General features: G+C 40.5%; 1 protein-coding gene across 11 annotated transcripts in view; it reads left to right on the top strand.

Moving 5' to 3' along the window:
* adgrl2b.1 (adhesion G protein-coupled receptor L2b, tandem duplicate 1) overlaps positions 1-19,923 on the top strand; it is a 111,946-nt gene that overhangs the window by 69,437 nt on the left and 22,586 nt on the right. For 7 of the 11 annotated variants that reach the window (XM_058065686.2, XM_058065678.2, XM_058065680.2 and 4 more), the window contains 8 exons: positions 3,284-3,583; positions 6,769-6,869; positions 8,922-9,107; positions 12,317-12,355; positions 15,826-16,009; positions 18,154-18,276; positions 19,070-19,275; positions 19,724-19,897. In XM_058065686.2, coding sequence (XP_057921669.2) covers positions 3,284-3,583; positions 6,769-6,869; positions 8,922-9,107; positions 12,317-12,355; positions 15,826-16,009; positions 18,154-18,276; positions 19,070-19,275; positions 19,724-19,897 — 1,313 coding nt within the window. The remainder of the gene's footprint in view (positions 1-3,283; positions 3,584-6,768; positions 6,870-8,921; positions 9,108-12,316; positions 12,356-15,825; positions 16,010-18,153; positions 18,277-19,069; positions 19,276-19,723; positions 19,898-19,923) is intronic. The other 4 variants (XM_058065688.2, XM_058065687.2, XM_058065681.2 and 1 more) reach the window with 1 other exon arrangement.

The following is a 19,923-nucleotide window of genomic DNA, read 5'->3' as shown; positions in this document are numbered from 1 at the left end:
GCATGGCCTTGGAAAGGTCAGGCCGAGCGCTTGTATGTATATGTGAGGAGACAGCTACGTATTTTTGTTGATACTCTTTTGGTTGCGTTTGCTGATATTCTTCCAGTTAAGCTATGTTTGCTGACAACATTAAGGGGACATATATGCCTCATGGATCATAATCTTAATTGGCATTTCTGATACATGAATTACATAGGTATCGAAAAACGGTATTTATACTGGATCGGATAAGACCTGTATCCATTGTCTACCACTTTGCATTGCAGGTAACTGTTTGATTCAGTTGGATTTGTGTCATTTGTACATTACTGTTATATTGGAAATGTTATATATAGTCAAAACAGTAAATCTGTCAGGCTACACGGCGGTCGTGTGGTTAGCACGCAGACCTCACAGCTAGGAGACCTGGGTTCAATTCCACCCTCGGCCATTTCAGTGTGGAGTTTGCATGTTCTCCCCGTGCATGCGTGGGTTTTCTCCGGGTACTCTGGTTTCCTTCCACATTCCAAAAACATGCTAGGTTAATTGGCGACTCCAAATTGTCCATAGGTATGAATGTGAGTGTGAATGGTTGTTTGTCTATATGTGCCCTGTGATTGGCTGGCGATCAGTCGAGGGTGTACCCCGCCTTTCGCCCGAAGACAGCTGGGATAGGCTCCAGCACCCCCGTGACCCTTGTGAGGACAAGCGGTAGAAAATGAATGAATGAGTAAATCTGTCATTTATCCACCTGTGGCTTTTATACAAAATCCTGGTGGAATATTGCCAGAACTAAGTGTTTATTCAAACATTAACAAAGCATTCAATATTTTGTTTGATTTATAAAACACTTATCAGAAGAGTAATAATTGCTTCCAACACAATAAGGCAGGATAAATAAGTTGTGGGTATAAAACTATTTACAAGTCTGTCAGATTTGCAATGACATTTTACTTAATTCCTTTACCACTCTCACAGTGCGAGGGTGCTAACCGGTGCTTTTCACAATGCTAACCCCTCACCCTGGCTTTTTAATAGCAGCCACATGGAGTGAGGCTGACCTGCAAGAGTGTGTGTGACACACACACAATGACCGAATCAGTGTAAAGTAATTAGCCACAGCTCCTGCCAAGCGAAAAGGTCATAGTGGAAAATGTCACAATTCAGCCTCACTACAGGATGGTCAGAAGTTTATATATATATATATATATATATATATATATATATATATATATATATATATATAAAATCCCCTCCCAGAGTGAGCAGCTGTGGCCTCTTGACCACATATTGGCTTTGTACTAAACTCATATATTTCACATTGAAGGGACAAAAAATCAGATATTCCCCCTGAGCGGCTGATTAGTGTGAACACAACATGTGCCTCATCGGAGTCCTCCCCCAAGGAAATGGAGATATGTGTTTGATAATGGAGTGTCAGATAGCATGATATTGCATTTTCACAGAATTGCCCTAGGGTCCTGAAGACAGCACCGTTGTGCCTTTCACTCTGCCAGACCTCATTGTGGAAAGCTGCTTTTATCTCCGAGGACTATTCAGTTGTTGTTGTGTGCAGAAAAATGTGCAATCGCTCACGCAGGAAACAAGTGACCATCCACACACACACACACACACATTGCATGTTCTTATTGGCCATTCAGACAGCACACATTTGTAGATTTCCCATTTCTGTTCTCATTTCCTGTTTATCTCCAGGCTCTTTGCAGGAGATAGCATCCAGGATTTTAAGCACCTGCAGTCTGGAGCAAACATCAGGAGGCCTTTGCACGCATACGCACGGCCACATTCATGCATAGATTCACTTTGCAGGCCCACCCGCTGCAGACTCAATATGGAGTAATCATGTTGTTGCTGATGTATAAGGTTTTCTGTCTTGCCTTCCATGCTGCAGCTTCATCAAAGTGAGCGAAATGAAGTTTGGGGGTGGGGGAGTGGGGAGGGGGTCAAATGCAAACACGTTTTGTCCTCACTGTTGACATTTAATCAATTCAAGGTACTTTCTGTTGCAAAGGCGTTCACTTTGGTGTCAAACTGTGTTTGTCTTATTTATGGGCTTGTGGAAAAAAATGCCAAAAGATGGATTTCTGTTTGATTTCACTGTCACACACATACCCACACACCAATCATACAGAGTTTGGGCCCGCTTCACAGCTAAAGCACGTTTAGCTAGTGGACGACACTTCCACTCCTTGGAAGAGGGCACATTTTATTATAGATATAAGCATAATGCAAAGACTGAAAATAATCAAAAAGACCAACAGCACGCTTGCGCACCCCAACCACATTCACATGCTTAAAAAAGACACTTTTCTCTTCAGGGGTCGCCACAGCAAATCAATCGCCCCCATCCAACCTTCTCCATGTCCTCCTTCACTACACAACCTCCTCTTTGTTCTTCCTCTACACTTCCTACCTGGCAGCTCTAAACGCAGCATCCTTCGACCAATATATTCACCATCTCTCGTCTAGACCTGTCCCAACCATCTCAGTCTGGCCTCTCTGACTTTATCTCCAAGGCCTCTAACATGTAATGTCCCTCTGATGTACTCGTTCCTGATCCTATCTATCCTGGTCACTCCCAATGAGAACCTCAGCATCCTCATTTCTGCTACCTCCAGTTGTGCTTCACAAGTAATTAACAATAACACAATAAAAGGACTCAAAACAATTGAAGAAATCTAACCAATAGCACGCTTGCTCACTCATGGCTCGGGTTGGCCCGTTGTTTGAATATGAATGATTGTGGTTTTGATTTTGATTTGTCATTTGTTTTCTGGTTCATAACGATTTCTCAATTGTGATGCTTTTAAGACTAAGGGCCATAAAAGTTTGCATGGTTTAAATGAGGCCGCTAACCACGATTTTAAATATCAAACCATTCAACTTGTATGTAAAAAGGTTAATGAAATAACATTTTCACATCCAGTATGCTGTTGTTTATGTCTTAGTGAGTGTGTGATGCTGTAACCATTTAAACACGCACAATACAAAAAGTAAAAAATCTCTACTCAATGCCCAACCATACTCATGACTACATTTGTGTGTGTAATAAAGACATCATTTAAATAACACAGTCGCTCACCTCTCAAGCAGTTCATGATAATCGGCACAATTCACAATAGAAGTAATCTGAATGACTCCAAATAGGACTGGAAATAATGCACAGAGTCAGGGACATAGCAGTAGTAAAACAGAATAAGCCAGAAAGCTCAGTGTGAGGAGAGGGAGGGGGAATGTCCTAGTGTGAGTACGTCCTTAATCTCTAACATCTTTTCGGCTCTAGTGGCTCCAGCGGGAGAATTCCCCGCCTCATCCTCCCTGCCCATGACCACCACTGTCATGGCCACCACAGCAGCGCCCACCGGCAAGAACCAAGGTGACAGCACAGCAGGAGGAGCGGACCCGAGGGACGGTAGAGATCCGTTTGAGGACACTCGTGGCTCAGGAACTGTGGAGCCCACTGCGCCAGAGCTGCCACCCACGCCCAGACGCTTCTGTGAGGCCACCAGGAGAAGGGCCATTGACTGGCCCCAGACCCACATGGGCACTTCTGTGGAGAGGCCCTGCCCTAAAGGCACCAGAGGTGAGCCCACCATATGGTGTCAGTGTTTAATTCCAAACTTCAGCTTCATTAGCTATGACTTTCCTCCTGGTGGCATTTTTTTTTGTCTCCTTACGTCCTTTAAAGGATTTATTTTTGCATCATATTTTGCATCATCAAACAAAGCGCCATTGTACCTTATACATTATTAGTGTTTATTAAATATACAAATTCAGTAGAATGCTAAAATGTGTACATCATAAGACCCTAGTTTAGCAGGAATCGAAGGATTCACTTGTGGTTACATTTTAAGATGTTTTGTAGCAATTTATACAACACAAAAGGAGGACAGACTTGGTATGGGTGATACCAAACATATACCGGAATTGATACTTTGTGTCAGATTTTTATTTTTATTGACACTAGCCTATAAGGTGTCAAAATGTCCAACTGTGATAGAAGCGGAGTTTTAGTTTAATACCTAATTTACACTTAAATTCACACTTACAATAAGTCACTCATCTTGTACACAGAACATATGAAGGACATAAAAACTGCAGTAATAAAAGGATTAAATTCAAGAATTAAATGAATCAGTCATTATCATTGTAACTCATTGGGAGTAGGAAGTAGGAGAGCAGTAGATAAAAATTAAAAAATCGTTTAACCTTCTCATGAATCAATGTAAGGGTCACTGGGATGTTGATTTTTCATCTCAATAATTAGATCTCTGTACCACTTTTGTTATTACTGCGGCTTTCATAGGAACAAATGTTTTAACATGCTCAAGGATACAATCTGTATCCTTAATGATGGTCATGACAGTTGAGAGATTAAGACCAAAAACGCAGCCAATATAGGTGGGTATTTTTCCTCTTTGGGGAGCTTATTTTCGTTTTCTTGGCAAACTTCCAACAGAAGAGCCTGCCTTACACCTGGAAGAGTTAAAGAAGTGCAAGAAAATAACTAATAAGCAGTGTTATCCTTACTCAGTGTGACAGCGAATGAGGCACACACTATTCATCTATGGCGCGTGGGACGAGCAACACTGTATCCAATGTTCTCGCTAAGCTGTGCACCCGTGCAGTCGCGCACTGCTTCAGTGTTCTCAGCACACAGCAAATCTATACAGCGTACAAAATAAAATTAAACAATGAATAAAATAAACATTTAACAATTTATCGTGTACCGTTTAGCAATGCAACTCCATGAGAGACAAGCGACAACAAGTGGTAACAATGTATTACACAATGATTGTAGAGATTCTGTTGGTATGTGAAAAGGATGCTCTGAATAACATGCTGCAAAGCATGCCAGAAGTGAAAAGTGGCTTACCATGCATGTCGTACTGGCGTGCTTTTATTGTAATGGCCGGACCTTCAAGTTAAACTTTTAAGTTTTTAGGTTTTACACCGGGTTTGCCCAAGTGCTCTTCCAAATTGACCGAAAGCTGATGTCCGGGAGGCATCCACCACCAACGTAACATTTAAAACAAATATGGCATCAAATTTCAAGTACATTCCCAGGATAAAATAGTGCCAGAAGAGGCTGCTGAAAAATACTTAATTTTATACACATACATATTTAACAACATGCATGCTAAACAAGAAAATAAAGTAATTAGTTCCCAAGCGAGTCTAGTGTTTACAGTGTCTACACCTGTATTCTAAAGACGGTAACTATTAAAGGTAACTATTAAAAATGCATAATATCAACAAAGTCAGACACCCATTGATACTTGATACTAAATATTTAGATAGATAGACTTCCTTTATTGTCATTGCACAATAACACAGCAGTGAAATTGCCAACGAAATGCTGTTGCCTGGCTCCCGTATAATAATAAATAATAATAATGTGGAGAATAAATAGATGACATCAAATACGAACAACAATGTACAGTGTAAACAGTAAATTGCACAAATAATTTAAATAATTTTGACTAAATAATAATAATTTAAAGTTTTATGTTTGCATGTGGGCAGGTAGAGGGGCTTATTTGGCATTGAGCAGTCTGGTGACCAGGGGGAAGTAGCTGTCTCTAAACCTGGTTGTTCTACAGCGGATGCTGCAGAACCTTCTCCCTGACACCAGGCGGGAAAACAGTCCATGCTGGGGGTGTGTGGGGTCAGAGTAGAATATATAATATTAAAAACTGAAATAAACATCATCCGTCATCTGAGCATCAATGTATCAACACCGTAGTTAGAGCAGTAAGACTCCACCACCATACTTCACTTGTTATCATTTAGTTAAGGAAAACTGCTTTATTGTTTTTTTAGTGCTCATCTTCTTTGCACATTTGTGCAATTAAGAAAAAAGGGGAATGCGCGGCATGTATCCTGTCACTTTGTACCCATTTGACTTAAGGCTGTTTTACTATTTACCTTTATTAATAACAGAGCTTAGCTTTTATTTACATTTGTATGACATTGAAGGACGGTAAAGGGCTTTCCATGTATTAATATGATAATACTAATAATATAATAAAAAGGCAACAGTTTGACACTGGTATGGACTATTTCTATTTACATGATATTCTACATTTATCAAGTTTGAGTAGCAGTGCTCGGCAATAAAGCTGTCATGATAACCACCACTCTATTCTAGTATTTTGGAGTATAATTGCGTGAGTGTATCCAATGAGGAATTAGTTGCTAAAAGTGTCCGACATCCACTGTAATGTGTTTGTGGAGGGATGCTGCGCTGATGGCCATTAAGCGGCTTAAGCTGACAATCGGTACTCAAACAGAAGTTACCTTCGCACCCCATCCCAGGCACTGACAGCGCTGTCAAATTATAAAGCAGCGACATGGGGAAGGATGAAAGCGAGATTGAGACTTGTTTTGACTGAGGAGGGTTAAAAGGGAATGGGACTACAAATGTTGTCGCTGTTGTCAGTGAATTGGCATTCATTAGGAGTAATCTTGTGTTTTATTTCCACATCTATGACAGCGCATGAAGTGTATTATTTTCAAATGTATCCGCACAGGAAATCATTTTCTCCTTCACTTTAAGATGTGCAGCAACCTCACTGTGTTCAATAATTTTTTTCACATGTATAAACCTCACAAAAGCTGCCGAGGCTTTATATTTATATTTGGAAATGACCGTTCCTGTCTAACATTTCCTGCAGCAGGGAGAGGGCATGAAGGAAAAACATCAACAGGGTACTCGGAATGCCACTTTCTGGCCTGCCTCCAACTGCTGTGTTTGCTCTACCACAGGCGTCGCCTCCTTCCTTTGCACGGTGGCAGGAACCTGGTGCTCCAAGGGCCCCGACCTCAGCAACTGCACTTCCCACTGGGTAACTCAAGTGGCACAAAAGGTGAAAAAAAAACAGGCAGGGGTGAATGCCGGGTTGCCAAACATAACTGTAAAAAAAATAACATGTTTCACCAGTGAAAACCAAACATGAAGGGCTTTATTCGCTTGGCTGTATCCTGGAAATGGAAACCATGATCGAAATAGCATCTGAGCTTGCTGGTGTGTGTATAGTAAGCATGACTAGCAAGGTGGTGCACAAAAAAATCCTTTTGGTATCATTACATTTTTAACAGCAAATCTACTTGAAGGTTAAACCGTAGCATTACAGTATCTAAAGGTCGAAAGATCCAAAGATAGTGAAGGGTGGAAAGTTAATTCTATGGACATGTACACCCACCTTATGTGTGCCATGCTGTGCATCTATTTGTCAATTCACACACACAGACACGCTATAAATGTCAAACATCTAAAAAAGATCATAGATTCCAGATCTCTGGACCTCCCAGCTTGGTAGTCACTGCAGTCATAGTGTGACAGCTTATTTCTTCAGTGATTTGTCCGCTTTGATTCTCAACAAAACCATGCACAAAGCGTTGCATCTAAAGGGAAGCGATGGCGAGGAAAAAACACCTCCCGATTGCAACGAGTTCAGACAGAGTTCCTGTGTGTTGTCAAAAAACATTTCGGGAGACACATCAAACGGCAAGGCGCGCTCCAGATTCTATATCAGTTTCAAGCAAAGTGGGTGGGAATAGAACTCAGATCGCAAATCAATTTGTGTCCTGAAAAATATTTGGACTTGTTGCTGAGAGCACGCTGAGAGGAGCTGAGTACAGATGCGAAACATAAAAATAAATCGTGAATGGTGACGACAGCTTCAAAGCTGACTTCGCCCGGCAACAAACATTTAGTATCCTTTTAATTGCCTGGGAAAGTTTGTTTACCACTGGAGAATGCATATTATAGACTCCCTCTTAAAGGGAACCTATTATGCTCATTTTCCAGCCCTTTGTGTTGAGCAGCTGCACAGCGCATCTGGTCTACAGCACATGCCCATATAAGGAATCTGTGACATCACAGGGAGCCAGTGCTAGAAAAAACTCTCTGTAACCGAGCGTTCATAGCTATCTCACACTTCTTTTGAAGCTCACATCCAAATGGGCAAAACCTCATTATCTGAAACTTTGGCTCAGTATGACACAAGAATGCAAAATTGTAACAATATTTATATGTCAGAAAAGTGGAAAACAAGGATAATAGATGCCACTTGATAAAGCACATCGACAGACATCAGATACAGATATTTTGCAAATCCTTGTCATAGTTTTATTATCTAGCTAAATTGTAGCTGTAGCATTTTTACCTCTTCAGGCCACCATACTTTTCCTACTTAGCAGAAGTTAGCAAAACATGGAATACAAAGATACAGATTCCTGGGAATAATGATCTCAACCCTTTTACTATTAGCTCAAAAGCTACGTATACTTTTTTAAAAAGCCAGATTTGTTTAACCCCTGAAAACTACCATAGCTTCTGATTTTGATTAGCTTAAATTAGCCAAAACATCAACTATACAGAATTCCGGGTACATTGTAGGAGATGTTTGATTGTAAGAGATTATAATGATATTTTGTGTTATAGTTTTACTTTGAAAGCTGACACACCAAACTTGCTCTACTAAATACACAGCTTTTTTGACCCTTGAAAGACGCCATATTGTCTACTTTTGCTGAGCTAAAATTAGCTAAACATGCAATACAGCTATTCAGACTAATAATTCAGACTACTAATCTAATTTGGAGCAATTTGGTCCATCTTTGAGGGTTTTTAGGTGTAAAATCACAACAATAAATTGTGAATTGTGAGAATAAAGAAACAACAAACCTTCAGTGTGCTAATACTTGCCAGTGAAAGTCAGTTTTCCACTGTAGAGTGCAATGTTGTATGTGAAAAGTATATCAACGCCGTGTACTCGCAGTTCAGTGAAGATGAGCATGTGCACTGGATACAAGTATGCAGAAGTAACACGGCACGACAACACACGCATGCTATGTAATGACATTAATTCTGCCCGTGATGCTGTTCACTTACATGCCCTTGCTCCCTTTGCCAGATCCGAAGCGGCGAAAATGCGGCCAATCTAGCGAACGAGCTCGCCCGCCACACGCAGGGCCCGGTTTTTGCTGGTGACGTCAGCTCTTCGGTACGCCTCATGGAGCAGCTTGTGGACATCCTGGACGCTCAGCTGCAGGAGCTCCGTCCCAGCGAGAAGGACTCAGCTGGACGCAGCTTCAACAAGGTACTGTGAAATGTCCTCTTTGGGCCAATTGTAACCTCTGCTTTGTAACCCCTTTTACCCCCGGGTCTAATCGGCAGCGTTCAGGACATTCATCAGCGGGACAGCAGGAGCCATAAATCCACAAACACAAGGCGGCACGTGCCCTCGTTTACATGCTAACACACACTTGAATAATAACAGAGGGAGGAAGGTCTAGTCCTGAGGGAATGCTCATTCCTCTGCAGCTACCCTGGGAATCTAACACTCATCCAGCTTCACTGCACACTTCCACCTTTAATGCCGTGACAGTTAGTTGCTCGGTTCAAGACAAGTGAGCAACATTGCTTTACACCAAACTTCCTCCATATGAGTGACAGCTGTTATTCATTGTTATTCAGACAGCAGTTCATCTTAAAGGGGACCTATTGGGCTTTTTCCACTTTTCTGACCTCAAAATGTTGTTAGAATGTTGTATTCTTGTGTTAAAATATGACAAAGTTTCAGATAATGAGTTTTGCGCCTTTGGAAGTGACCTGTGAAAGAAGGTTCAGAGAGGTTTTTTTTTCCAACACCGGCTTCCTGTGATGTCACAGTGAGACGAACGTCCCAATATGGGCGTGCCCGGATAGAAACTGTACAAACAGAGTGGTACTAATCACAGCTGAGTGGGCGTGCCCGAAGGTGGATGGATATATTCAAACAGACCGAATGTGGAGTTGTGATGTGAAGCCTTTAAATTTAAATCATTTACATATTTGGAATAAATTAATCCATAAACATATTTTTGATGAACGACTCACTCATCCCGCTTGAAGCTCTTCTCCGGAAAAAGTATTTTGATAAAAAATTTGTAATAAAAGCAACTGTTGGAATTATCACATTAGTTTCAGCTTCAGAACCCTCCCCTTCTCTCCCCGTGTGCCATTGCTCACTCGCGACGGAAGCTAACAAGCTAAATGCTAAATCCAGGTATAAGCCCTAAATACAGTATCCACACCATGGACAAGTTTATTTTTTATCAGCCTGTGATTGGCTGGCGACCAGTCCAGGGTGTACCCCGCTTCTCGCCCGAAGACAGCTGGGATAGGCACCAGCACCCCCCGCGACCCTCGTGAGGATAAGCGAATATAAGTGTATTAAATTATACGTTGTCACAAAAGCTAACTTAAAAAAATAAGCAAAAATAATAAACACAATACAAATAGAAGTGCACAAATCCTTCAAGTACAACACTTTCCAGTCCCCTTTTTCCCCAAAACAAACTTCAACTTTTTCCAACTACAGAAAGGTGCTTATTTTACAAGCTCAAACGCCCCTTAAATTGCATTTGACTTAAATCCACATTTACACAATTAAAACTCCCATTCAATAATCCAAATGAACAGCAAGCCTCCAAGTAACGTTAGCTTATTTGATCATGTACATTCCATAATGCATAGTGTAAATAAAGTGATACTATAGCTACATACTTTTTTTTTGGCCCGTTTCTCCTCTTCCTTCTAAATTGGCTTTGACTTTGTCTTTTCCATATTTTATTGACACAAATGAACAACACTATAATCATCATCTATAATTATAATAATATTATAATATGAATTAAATGTGGGTGTTTTTCCTGTTCTATTTTTTTTACCTGATAATTAATCTGAAGGCTGAAGCCCAGCGGCACCGACCCCCTTGCAAAATTTCTTTGGTTTCATCCACATCACGTGGGGGACGTTTCATTGTGTTTGACGCCGTGAGTATCACGCCTGTAGAGGGCGCGCATCTGCCACGTACTGGCTGGATGAGGATTTGGTGAGTGCGGAGCATTAGTAAATAGATTTTTTTTCTTCCCCGTCTCCGCGGTGCCCCCTGGAGAATGCCGCCCTGGGCAATTGCCCATATGGCCCATAGCTAGAAATAACACGTACGATGAATGATGAACATCAGAGTCGCGGTATCGGCTCTCACAGCACACAACTGTGGTGTGTTCAAGGAACAAAGACAGTGTGAAATCCGATGAAAAATCATATAGACGAACAACTATTCACATTACCATTCATACCTATGGACAATTTTGAGTCGCCAATTAACCTAGCATGTTTTTGGAATGTGGGAGGAAACCGGAGTACCCGGAGAAAACCCACGCATGCACGGGGAGAACATGCAAACTCCACACAGAGATTTGTGTGGCCTGTGCGCTAACCACTCGTTGGCCGTGCAGCCCGCTATAATATATAATAATATATTAATGTTTTAAAATAATGAAAACATTTTAAAATAATACAAAAATAGGAAAAATACATGTTAAATCGGCACCACTGTTTTTCCTAACATTGGTCCCAGCCAATCAGTGTAGAAATGTTGCAATTAATAATAATGAAAGAAGAGTAAGAAATATTACATTGTAGACACATGAATGATAATAATTAAAAATAAAAATATAAAATAGATTTATTTTACAAATTCCTGAATGCAATTAAGTAATCAAAAATATTGCACCATTATTCCATTATTAATATCCACATTTAATTAAATGTGGTGTGAATAATTTGTTTAATTTTATATGATACATATTTTCTTTAAAATTACACTCATAGAAAAGTCATTAAAAATCAGTTTGGATGTTCTGTGTACAGCATCTTTTTCTGTTCGTGACTAGATGTACAATACAGGACATTATTAATGCATTATCTTCATTATTTGCCATTTTTGCTGTATATCAATATATATGTTGCTTCAAATACGTTTTATTCTGTATGCATATTGCAGAATGAGTACTACAGTGTACTTGCAGAGCTTCAACTCACTTCTATTAAACATCCAAAAAAGATTTAGTTCATGTCTTTGTTCTAAGAGTACAGCATGTGCTTTCCTGCAGTTTGACTCAATTAGGAAAAGCAAAGGAGTCGTTTAAGTGCCAAGAGACCAACAAAGGAGTTCGTAGCATATTCTTCTCTCCTTGGCAGAACATACAAATGACCTCACAGCACATTGTTTATCTTCCTCTTGGCTTCTGCAATGCTAAAGTCTCAGTAATGGGGAGAAATCCAAGCTTTTTTTCTTTGTTTGTTTCTTTTTGCCGTTCCTTCAGCACATATAGGCGTTTAGAGGTGTCGCATCATTTCCACATGAACTCTTTTTTCCCCCTCATGTAGTGTATGGTAAGTGGCCTGGTTATTTACCACTCCCCTGTTTTCTCACCACCTCTTTTCTGCCATCTTTCTTTTTGTTTGTGTGGGGAAAAGCTTCAAAAGCGAGAGAAGACATGCAGGGCATACATGAAGGTACATCGGCTAGCGTTTTACATGATGCTATATTATATATTTTTTCTACCCTGATCCCTTACCGCCTGCTTAGCAGCATGCATCCAACAATATAATGTCCTTGACTGTTGTACATTGTATGTGCATGGCTGCTTCCTCACAAGCTCCTTCCATCAGTATCTTCCATCTTTGTCCTCCTCTGTGTTATCACTCCAGCATCATCCTATTGCTTCTCTCTCCTCCACACACTCATGCATTCTTACTCTTCTTCTCACCTCGTCTTCTCTCTTCTCGCCTCTTTATACATCGTGTGAATAATTGCCTTCCCACAGTCATAACTGCATCTCCCTGTCTGCCAAAAGTGTGATCAAAGTGGCATTGTGCTCACTCGCTTAGATTGTGCAATTTTTCATCAGCCTCATCTCCTTATATCTTAAAAAATACTCCTGTTGCACTTGTGTTTTATCTCTGGGATTAATTTCTCAACACATTAACGTGGATCTGTTCCGTTCTAATTTTGTCAGTATCGTCCCCAGACATTTACAGTTCATTTCCTTGAGTATGCTACTGCTAATGTGGTGAGCGACGCCAACGCACAATATCAAAACTGATCTGATTTGTGTAACTTTGGTTAGAACAATATATAATAATAGTAATATTTTCTTTAATTTATAGGTGCCTTTTTGAGCACTCAATGACACTGTACTAAACAAGAAATAGAAACCAATAAAGGCAGCAGAAAATAAATACATATTATATATAATATAATGTGTCAGCATACATATCAGTTAAGATATTTGATATGGAAGTGACATTGAGATGGTTAACCTTGCTTAGATTTCTACTTTTTGTAGTGCATTCATCCAATTTGGAATCAAGCTACCCCTTATGAGCAAAGGCATCAAATACGTAATGAATGAATTATCATGTAAATGTTGTGGATAACAGTTCTAGAAATGGATTAGTTCTAAATAGTAATTGTAAGTAATATTTATTCAGTCTAATACTTTTGAAAGAAATAGCTCTAGGGCCAAGCAGTGTATTATCCGATTCAAATGCGACCAGCAAGCAAATGGCTTTTTGATGCCTGCTTGTTGTAGTGTAAGTGTATGAATAGTATGCGTTAACGTAATGGCAATGCAGTATGTATTTTTCAGTGCGGCTCATTTCTATCTTTATTCTGACTCGAACATATCAACATCAGTGCAATTCCTACACCATATTTGTATCTCCAACTCACACACACATCTCTTGCATCCTAGGAAGGAAGTACATTTGTCATTTTGGGCCGTAAGTTAATTGGAAAACTCAGCATGGACGAAGCTATGTATTCCTTCATAATGGATTATCATGTGGACCCGACTATGAGCCAATGCTGAATATAAGACGACTCAATTTTGGAGAAAAAATTTCAAATGACAATATTTTTTTAAACACGTATTCAAATTAAAAGCTCATTGTTCAAGCTTTGGTTGTGAAATCGTTTTGACCTGAATATAAGACAACCCTTAATAAAAGACAATCACTTTTCTGACAAAATAAAAAACGAAATGCTTTCAATATCAGTGAAATAACAACTGGTAGTAGATGGCAATACAAAAGTTAAATATACTGTGTGTGTTAGTTGTTGTACAGCGCTTCATGGATCACCGTTATCTTAAAATTAGCAAATTTTGTTTTTCTTCCCCAAGCAAGGTGCTGTGTCATGGCTGCATCTCTGGTGTGTACGTGTGTATTTCACAGTGGCATGCTGGTTTGCATTGTATTAATCTCTAAAAATGTTGTTTTCATACATCTTATATACGTTTTCATATTGTCTTATATTCGGATCAATGCGGTACTTTGATTTTTCTGTCAGACAGATTGTGTACTAATGTATTTACAGTATAAATTACACCTCACAACTGTAAGGAATAAATGTTGAACTTTAGCTGGTAAGGCAAAGGGTGTCTGATGAAAATGACAATCAGAAGGAATTCAGTCACATAACAATCTTGGCCCTTGCTCCATGTTTTTATTATTAGTGTGGATTTCATGTTACCCTTGAGGATAGCTCATCTATAGCAGGGAGGAGGAATAAATACGCTTGGTTGTGACATCTCTGACTCTTTATGTGTGTCCTCCACACACACACACACACACACACACACACACACAAACATATAAATCCAAATTACTGCCAGTGGCGAGCTCCCTGCAAGGTGGCTGTCCTTAATATGAAGAGATCAATTAATAATTTATCGCTCAATTGGCCACCTCGTTATTCCAGGCAGACAGATACAATCGCATGTGGTCATTGAATTGTTTTGGATAATCACAGCTGTGACTAATTGCTATCATGAGCCTGGCCGCTTCGTAGTTAATTACTGTTACTGTTGTTGTGCTCGCTATGGCTAATGACACCTAGGGTTAAATTGTCACTGGGATTAATCGCCACCCCAAGACGCTGCGGATTGAGGAATGTGTGACCTAGCAGGATAGAGGGGTAGTTGTAAACTCAATCTGGCCTGGCTCAAAGCTGTTTTATCAACATGTGATACTTGCGTGGAATGTTTTGCTTTCTTCCAGCTTATCACAAAGCAGGAAATGAAAGGATTGACACTGAAAACAAGCACGCTTTTTTATTGCCTTAGTCGGACGGCCACTTTGGATTCGATGATAATGCCCTCCTTCCTTTGGGTAAATTGCTTGCAAGGTCGTTTACAGGCACAGGAATAGGATTGTTAGTTTGGAAGATACAATTGTGGCGTTGTGGTGAAAATGTTTAGGAAGGCATGCTAACATACATGTAATAGATATCATCAGAATCTGAATTCTGATTCAAAGTTTTAACATAATTAAATAATTGATCAATGACTTATGACTAATTAAATGCGTAGACTCATGTGTGCCCCTGCAAAGATGTTTGGCTTAATGGCAGCCATGTTTTTTAACTTCCTTGAAAAGTTTGGTGGTGATTCGATTAAACACGTTAAAGTTACAGTGGGTGTTTTGAATGACCTGTCAGTCTGACTTATGGGTTATAAAAACAGCGCCACCATGTGGTCTTTTTGTCAAAACATAACAGCATAGGCAACTCAGTGGGGGTGCATATTTTGTCAAATGTTTATCATTTTGTGTGCCGCGGTTCATGAGTGTTACGCCTCATTTTTCCACATGACTTGCTCTCAACAGAGGAAAAACGTTTGTTTTGTTTGTTCACACCTTAAGAATTTAAACAACTAGAAGAAAAAAGAAAAAGATGCTTTCCATCTGCTTTCCCAACAGCCCTGCATACGATTATTTCAGTTACTTGACTTCCCTGAAACCTCATCATGGCTTTGGTCACAGTGTTGTCGATACATCCATTTTTCAGCTGTCACTGTCGGCCATGCATGCCCTTTTTATCATTCACCAAACTACCCCTCCCTCCCTTTCTGTGTTATTAAATCCTGGAGTTACGATGCCGGGAATGTGCTGGTCTGACATTTCACTTGTCTCCATGGATACAGGCGATCGTGGACACCGTTGACAACCTCCTGAGGCCGGAAGCTCTGAAGTCCTGGAAGGACATGAATTCCACAGAACAAACGCACGCCGCCACAATGTTACTGGATACCCTGGAGGAAGGTGCGTTCGTCCTTGCCGAGAACCTCATCGAGCCAGCCATCGTCAAAGTGCCTGCTGAGAACATCAGTAAGTGGTGCAGCAATCAGCCCTTAAACACCTGTCACTCACTATGTGCTATTCCTGCCCATTACTCCTCTTAATGGCTGGTAGCCATATCGAAAGTGAAAAGGTTTGTCTCCTTTTAAAACACTTTTAAAGCACTTTTTTTTGTTTTTTAAAGGTTCCATTACATTACATTATTTTTCCATTTCAAATACGTCTCACACATGCCACAATAGTGTATTGGAAGTGTGTTGTCTAAAATCAAACCTCAATGCTGTAATTGAGACAGTATAAAGCCGTAGAAAATAAATGAACAACAGTTTCTGTTATTATAGGGCTATTTTATGATTTCTATTTTATGCTATTTTATGATTCCCTCTGCAACGTGGACACGAGGTCACTAAAATTAGCACCATAAGCATTAGCTATGTGGCTACATTGCTATCAGTCACATAGGTTAGTTAGCCTTTGAACCTAAACAGCTCCCATGTCAGTAGCTGACTTAAGGATAATTGCCGGAGTGCCAGGAGTTATTTTAAAATGTGTAGCAAATGTGTTTTTTATTTTTATTATTATTATTAAAGTTGTTTTTTTTTTCAAAGTGAAATGGTGGGCTTATACATGGGGCGGCCTCACTTAGCTAGGAACGGGTCAGAGTTGATACTGTATCATGTTCGCCCTTATTAGTTATTAGACTAGTTTATTTGCAGGGAAAATGCAAGTTCATAACACACATGCTAATACATAAGTTTTAAAAAAGCCAAAATTAACCAAGAGGCTATTTTTCATCTGTAGTCCCTCGGCCATCATGTTAAAAAGGCACCACAATTCAGTACAGTAAGACAATACAATAACATAGAGTGCATGCAGATTAGGATAGTAACGTCATGGACATTTTGGAAAGATTATAACATTGGTCATGTATAATAATGGGACCTTTAAGCTCACTAAGGTAAGTCAGCATTATGAGTCAGCTGCCGCACTTCTGTTCGCCTATCTTTGCTTTCTACCCCATTGATTTTTAGTCCACCAAGCCACTTCATTGAGCATGTGCTGCAAGATGAACTCCAACCGACTCGCAGACCCAAAACAAAGACGCCATTTTAGCCACATTGTTCCATTCACACGGTGCCCTGTGTCCTCCTTTCCTTCGTCAAGCCAGTTCTCATAACTGGTAGTTAGCCAAGCCGATCGTCCGCTTTGTCCCCCAGCAGACAACTGATTAAAGGGGATCTATTATGCTCATTTTCGGCCTTTTGTATTCAATTGTGGATTCCTATATAGAGCAGCTACACTGTGTAGTGTGTACACTATGATAACACACGGAAAAAAGTTTGTCGCTGGCTTGTTGAGAATTTTTTTTTATGGATGACATAGCTGTCCAGCTACATGTCCCACAAGATTTGACCCAGGATTTAGCATTCCAAACTGTGCCCTACTGAGCTAAACTCGGGTGTATGCTTGGTGCAAACACCCCTCATAATAGCTGACCTCCTGTAATGGGGTGAAAAGAAATGAGAAACTGATGCCACTATCTAATTAGTAGGTCACTATAACCCAAACAACACCTCCAGGTGAGCATCAGTAAAAGTCAGACACGTGGAGTTGGGGTTGCAAAAAACTTGAAGTGAAAAATTGAGACAAACAGGGAAGACAAAAGCAGAGGACAATCCCTCATCTCTGTCAGGAGCTGTCTGTCTGTGGAAGCGAGGCCATTTTCTGGTGTGAGCGTGCACGCCGATGTCCTTCTGACCCCCCTTGGTAATTTCCCACATCAAAGGGAGTGCCACCCGGCAGCTGGCGGAATTTGGAGGATTTTCAGAGATTTGCTCATGGAGCAGTGGAGTTATCTGAAGCTGCAGGGGGAAGTTATAGTAAAAAGCTCAATGATATTTTTGATCCTATGAATATTTGACATTCATGTGGCAAGAGGCTGCGTATCTGCTCATCCTCTGGTAGCCTGCCCTTGTTGTTATTTATTTGTTTTATCCTTTCCATTTACCTCACAGACTTTCACAGGGCTAAGTCAATTGCGCCCCATGGGGTCTTGTCAATAACATTTCATTTTTTCACTGCACCAATGAACCTTAATGCGCACCTGACAGCTTTTTTTTTGCTCTATTAAACATTCTGTACTATTGCTAATGCATTTTACCCTCCCCAACCAGTGCTGGATGTATACGTGGTGAGCACAGACGGCCAGGTGCAAGACTTCAGGTTCCCTCAGACCAGCCGGGGTGGAGCTTCACTTCAACTCTCCTCCAACACAGTCAAAGTCAACAGTAAAAACGGTGAGAATGTTTACATCATTGTTTAGCGCTCTGTAGTCTGCAGCACTATGGAATTGGGGGGTTAATTAAAATTAAACCTAAGTTAATTTAAACAGCTGAACAGATGTTTTTTGGGGTTTTTTGTTTGGAACCTAATTATTCAGTTGAATAACTTTTAATAGATTTTCAAATAAAACTTTAAAAATCTACTTTTTTACAAATGAGAACGGACCATTTTGGCAAATCCAAGGAAGCAAAGTAGAAATAGTAGGTGCAGATTCTGGAAGATCTAGAAAGCTTTCTGTGTGGGTTATTGTACGTAGCTGCTCTATAGGAGTCAACTCAATACAAAGAGCAGAAAATGAGCAGAATAGGTCCCCTTTAATGTGCTGACTGGCTGGTAGAAGAGAGGCAGTTGTACTACCGCATTAAATTAAAGCTATATTTTTTTTAATAATTTAATCCTGGATCTGACAGGAATATGATGGTTTTATTGAGCGGCTCTGATTTGACTGTAATTGCATTCTGTAAAATTATTTTCAGCAGAAGTCATTATTGATACACTGTGTGCGAAACAGCTACACAGACAACGTTGACCAAGTACAGGAATGTCCAATAACACTATTCTGTAAGAAAAGAAAACTCAGCATGTCAAAGTATTTTCTTTTAAAAGTACCATAAAAGAAACCGCTTAACTATTAATAGAAAAACACTGTTCTCATAAGTGAAAAGTCAATTTTCACTGCGTGAATGATTTGTTCTTTGCTTGTGTGTTCTCCTTCCCTGAAGATTTTCTTTATGTGGGTTATTGCAGGTGTGGCCAAGCTAGTCTTTGTGTTGTACAAACACCTGGGCCAGTTCCTGAGCACGGAGAACGCCACTCTACGGGGACTTGGAGACATGGACAAACGCAACCTTTCCCTTACGGTCAACTCCCACATCCTCTCAGCCTCCATTACCAAGGAGTCCAGCCGTGTGTTTGTGGCCGACCCTGTGATCTTCACACTAGAGCACCTCGATGTAAGCGACCACCCCTCGAGACCATACGGGGATGCTGTGCTTTTAAATAGTCCAGGAGCTGCACCTCCAATTCCAATAGCAAGCAGTATAGCAAAAGAAAACTTCTGTTCTTTGTCTGTCACTGGTAGCAATTAGCTGAGATCAGAGAAGCAGAATTGGAGGAGCAAGTTGACTTCCTGCTGGCAGGTTACCATAGTAACCCTGATCCCATCTTCTCTCATCATCTCATCTCTGTTTAGATCCCTAATTTGGATCACTTTCACCCGTTCCCTTCCAACTGAGTCAATACACTGAAAGAATATAAATTGACACTTATGTGTACAACAAGCAGTCATCTACGCCCCCCCCCCACCCCTCCACACACAGTCAGAGGCATTAAAATATACAAGGTGCGGCCATGCATACTGCAGCAAGGGCTCATGTATGATTAATTGTTTTCCTTTTGCAGAAGGAGCACTACTACAATCCCAACTGTTCCTTCTGGAATTACTCAGAGCGGAGCATGATGGGATACTGGTCCACTCAGGGCTGCAAGCTGCTGGACACCAACATGAGCCACACCACATGTTCGTGCAATCACTTGACCAACTTCGCCATCCTCATGGCTCATCGGGGAAATGTGGTAAGTCGCTTTCCTTGCTCTCTTAA

This window comes from Doryrhamphus excisus, linkage group LG6, assembly GCF_037039965.1.
Source record: "Doryrhamphus excisus strain RoL-2023G ecotype Guam linkage group LG6, RoL_Dexc_Guam_v1.1, whole genome shotgun sequence".
In the NCBI taxonomy this organism is placed as follows: Eukaryota; Metazoa; Chordata; class Actinopteri; order Syngnathiformes; family Syngnathidae; genus Doryrhamphus; species Doryrhamphus excisus.
Note: the sequence above shows the minus strand (reverse complement) of the source record. Positions and strands in the feature narration are given on the sequence as shown.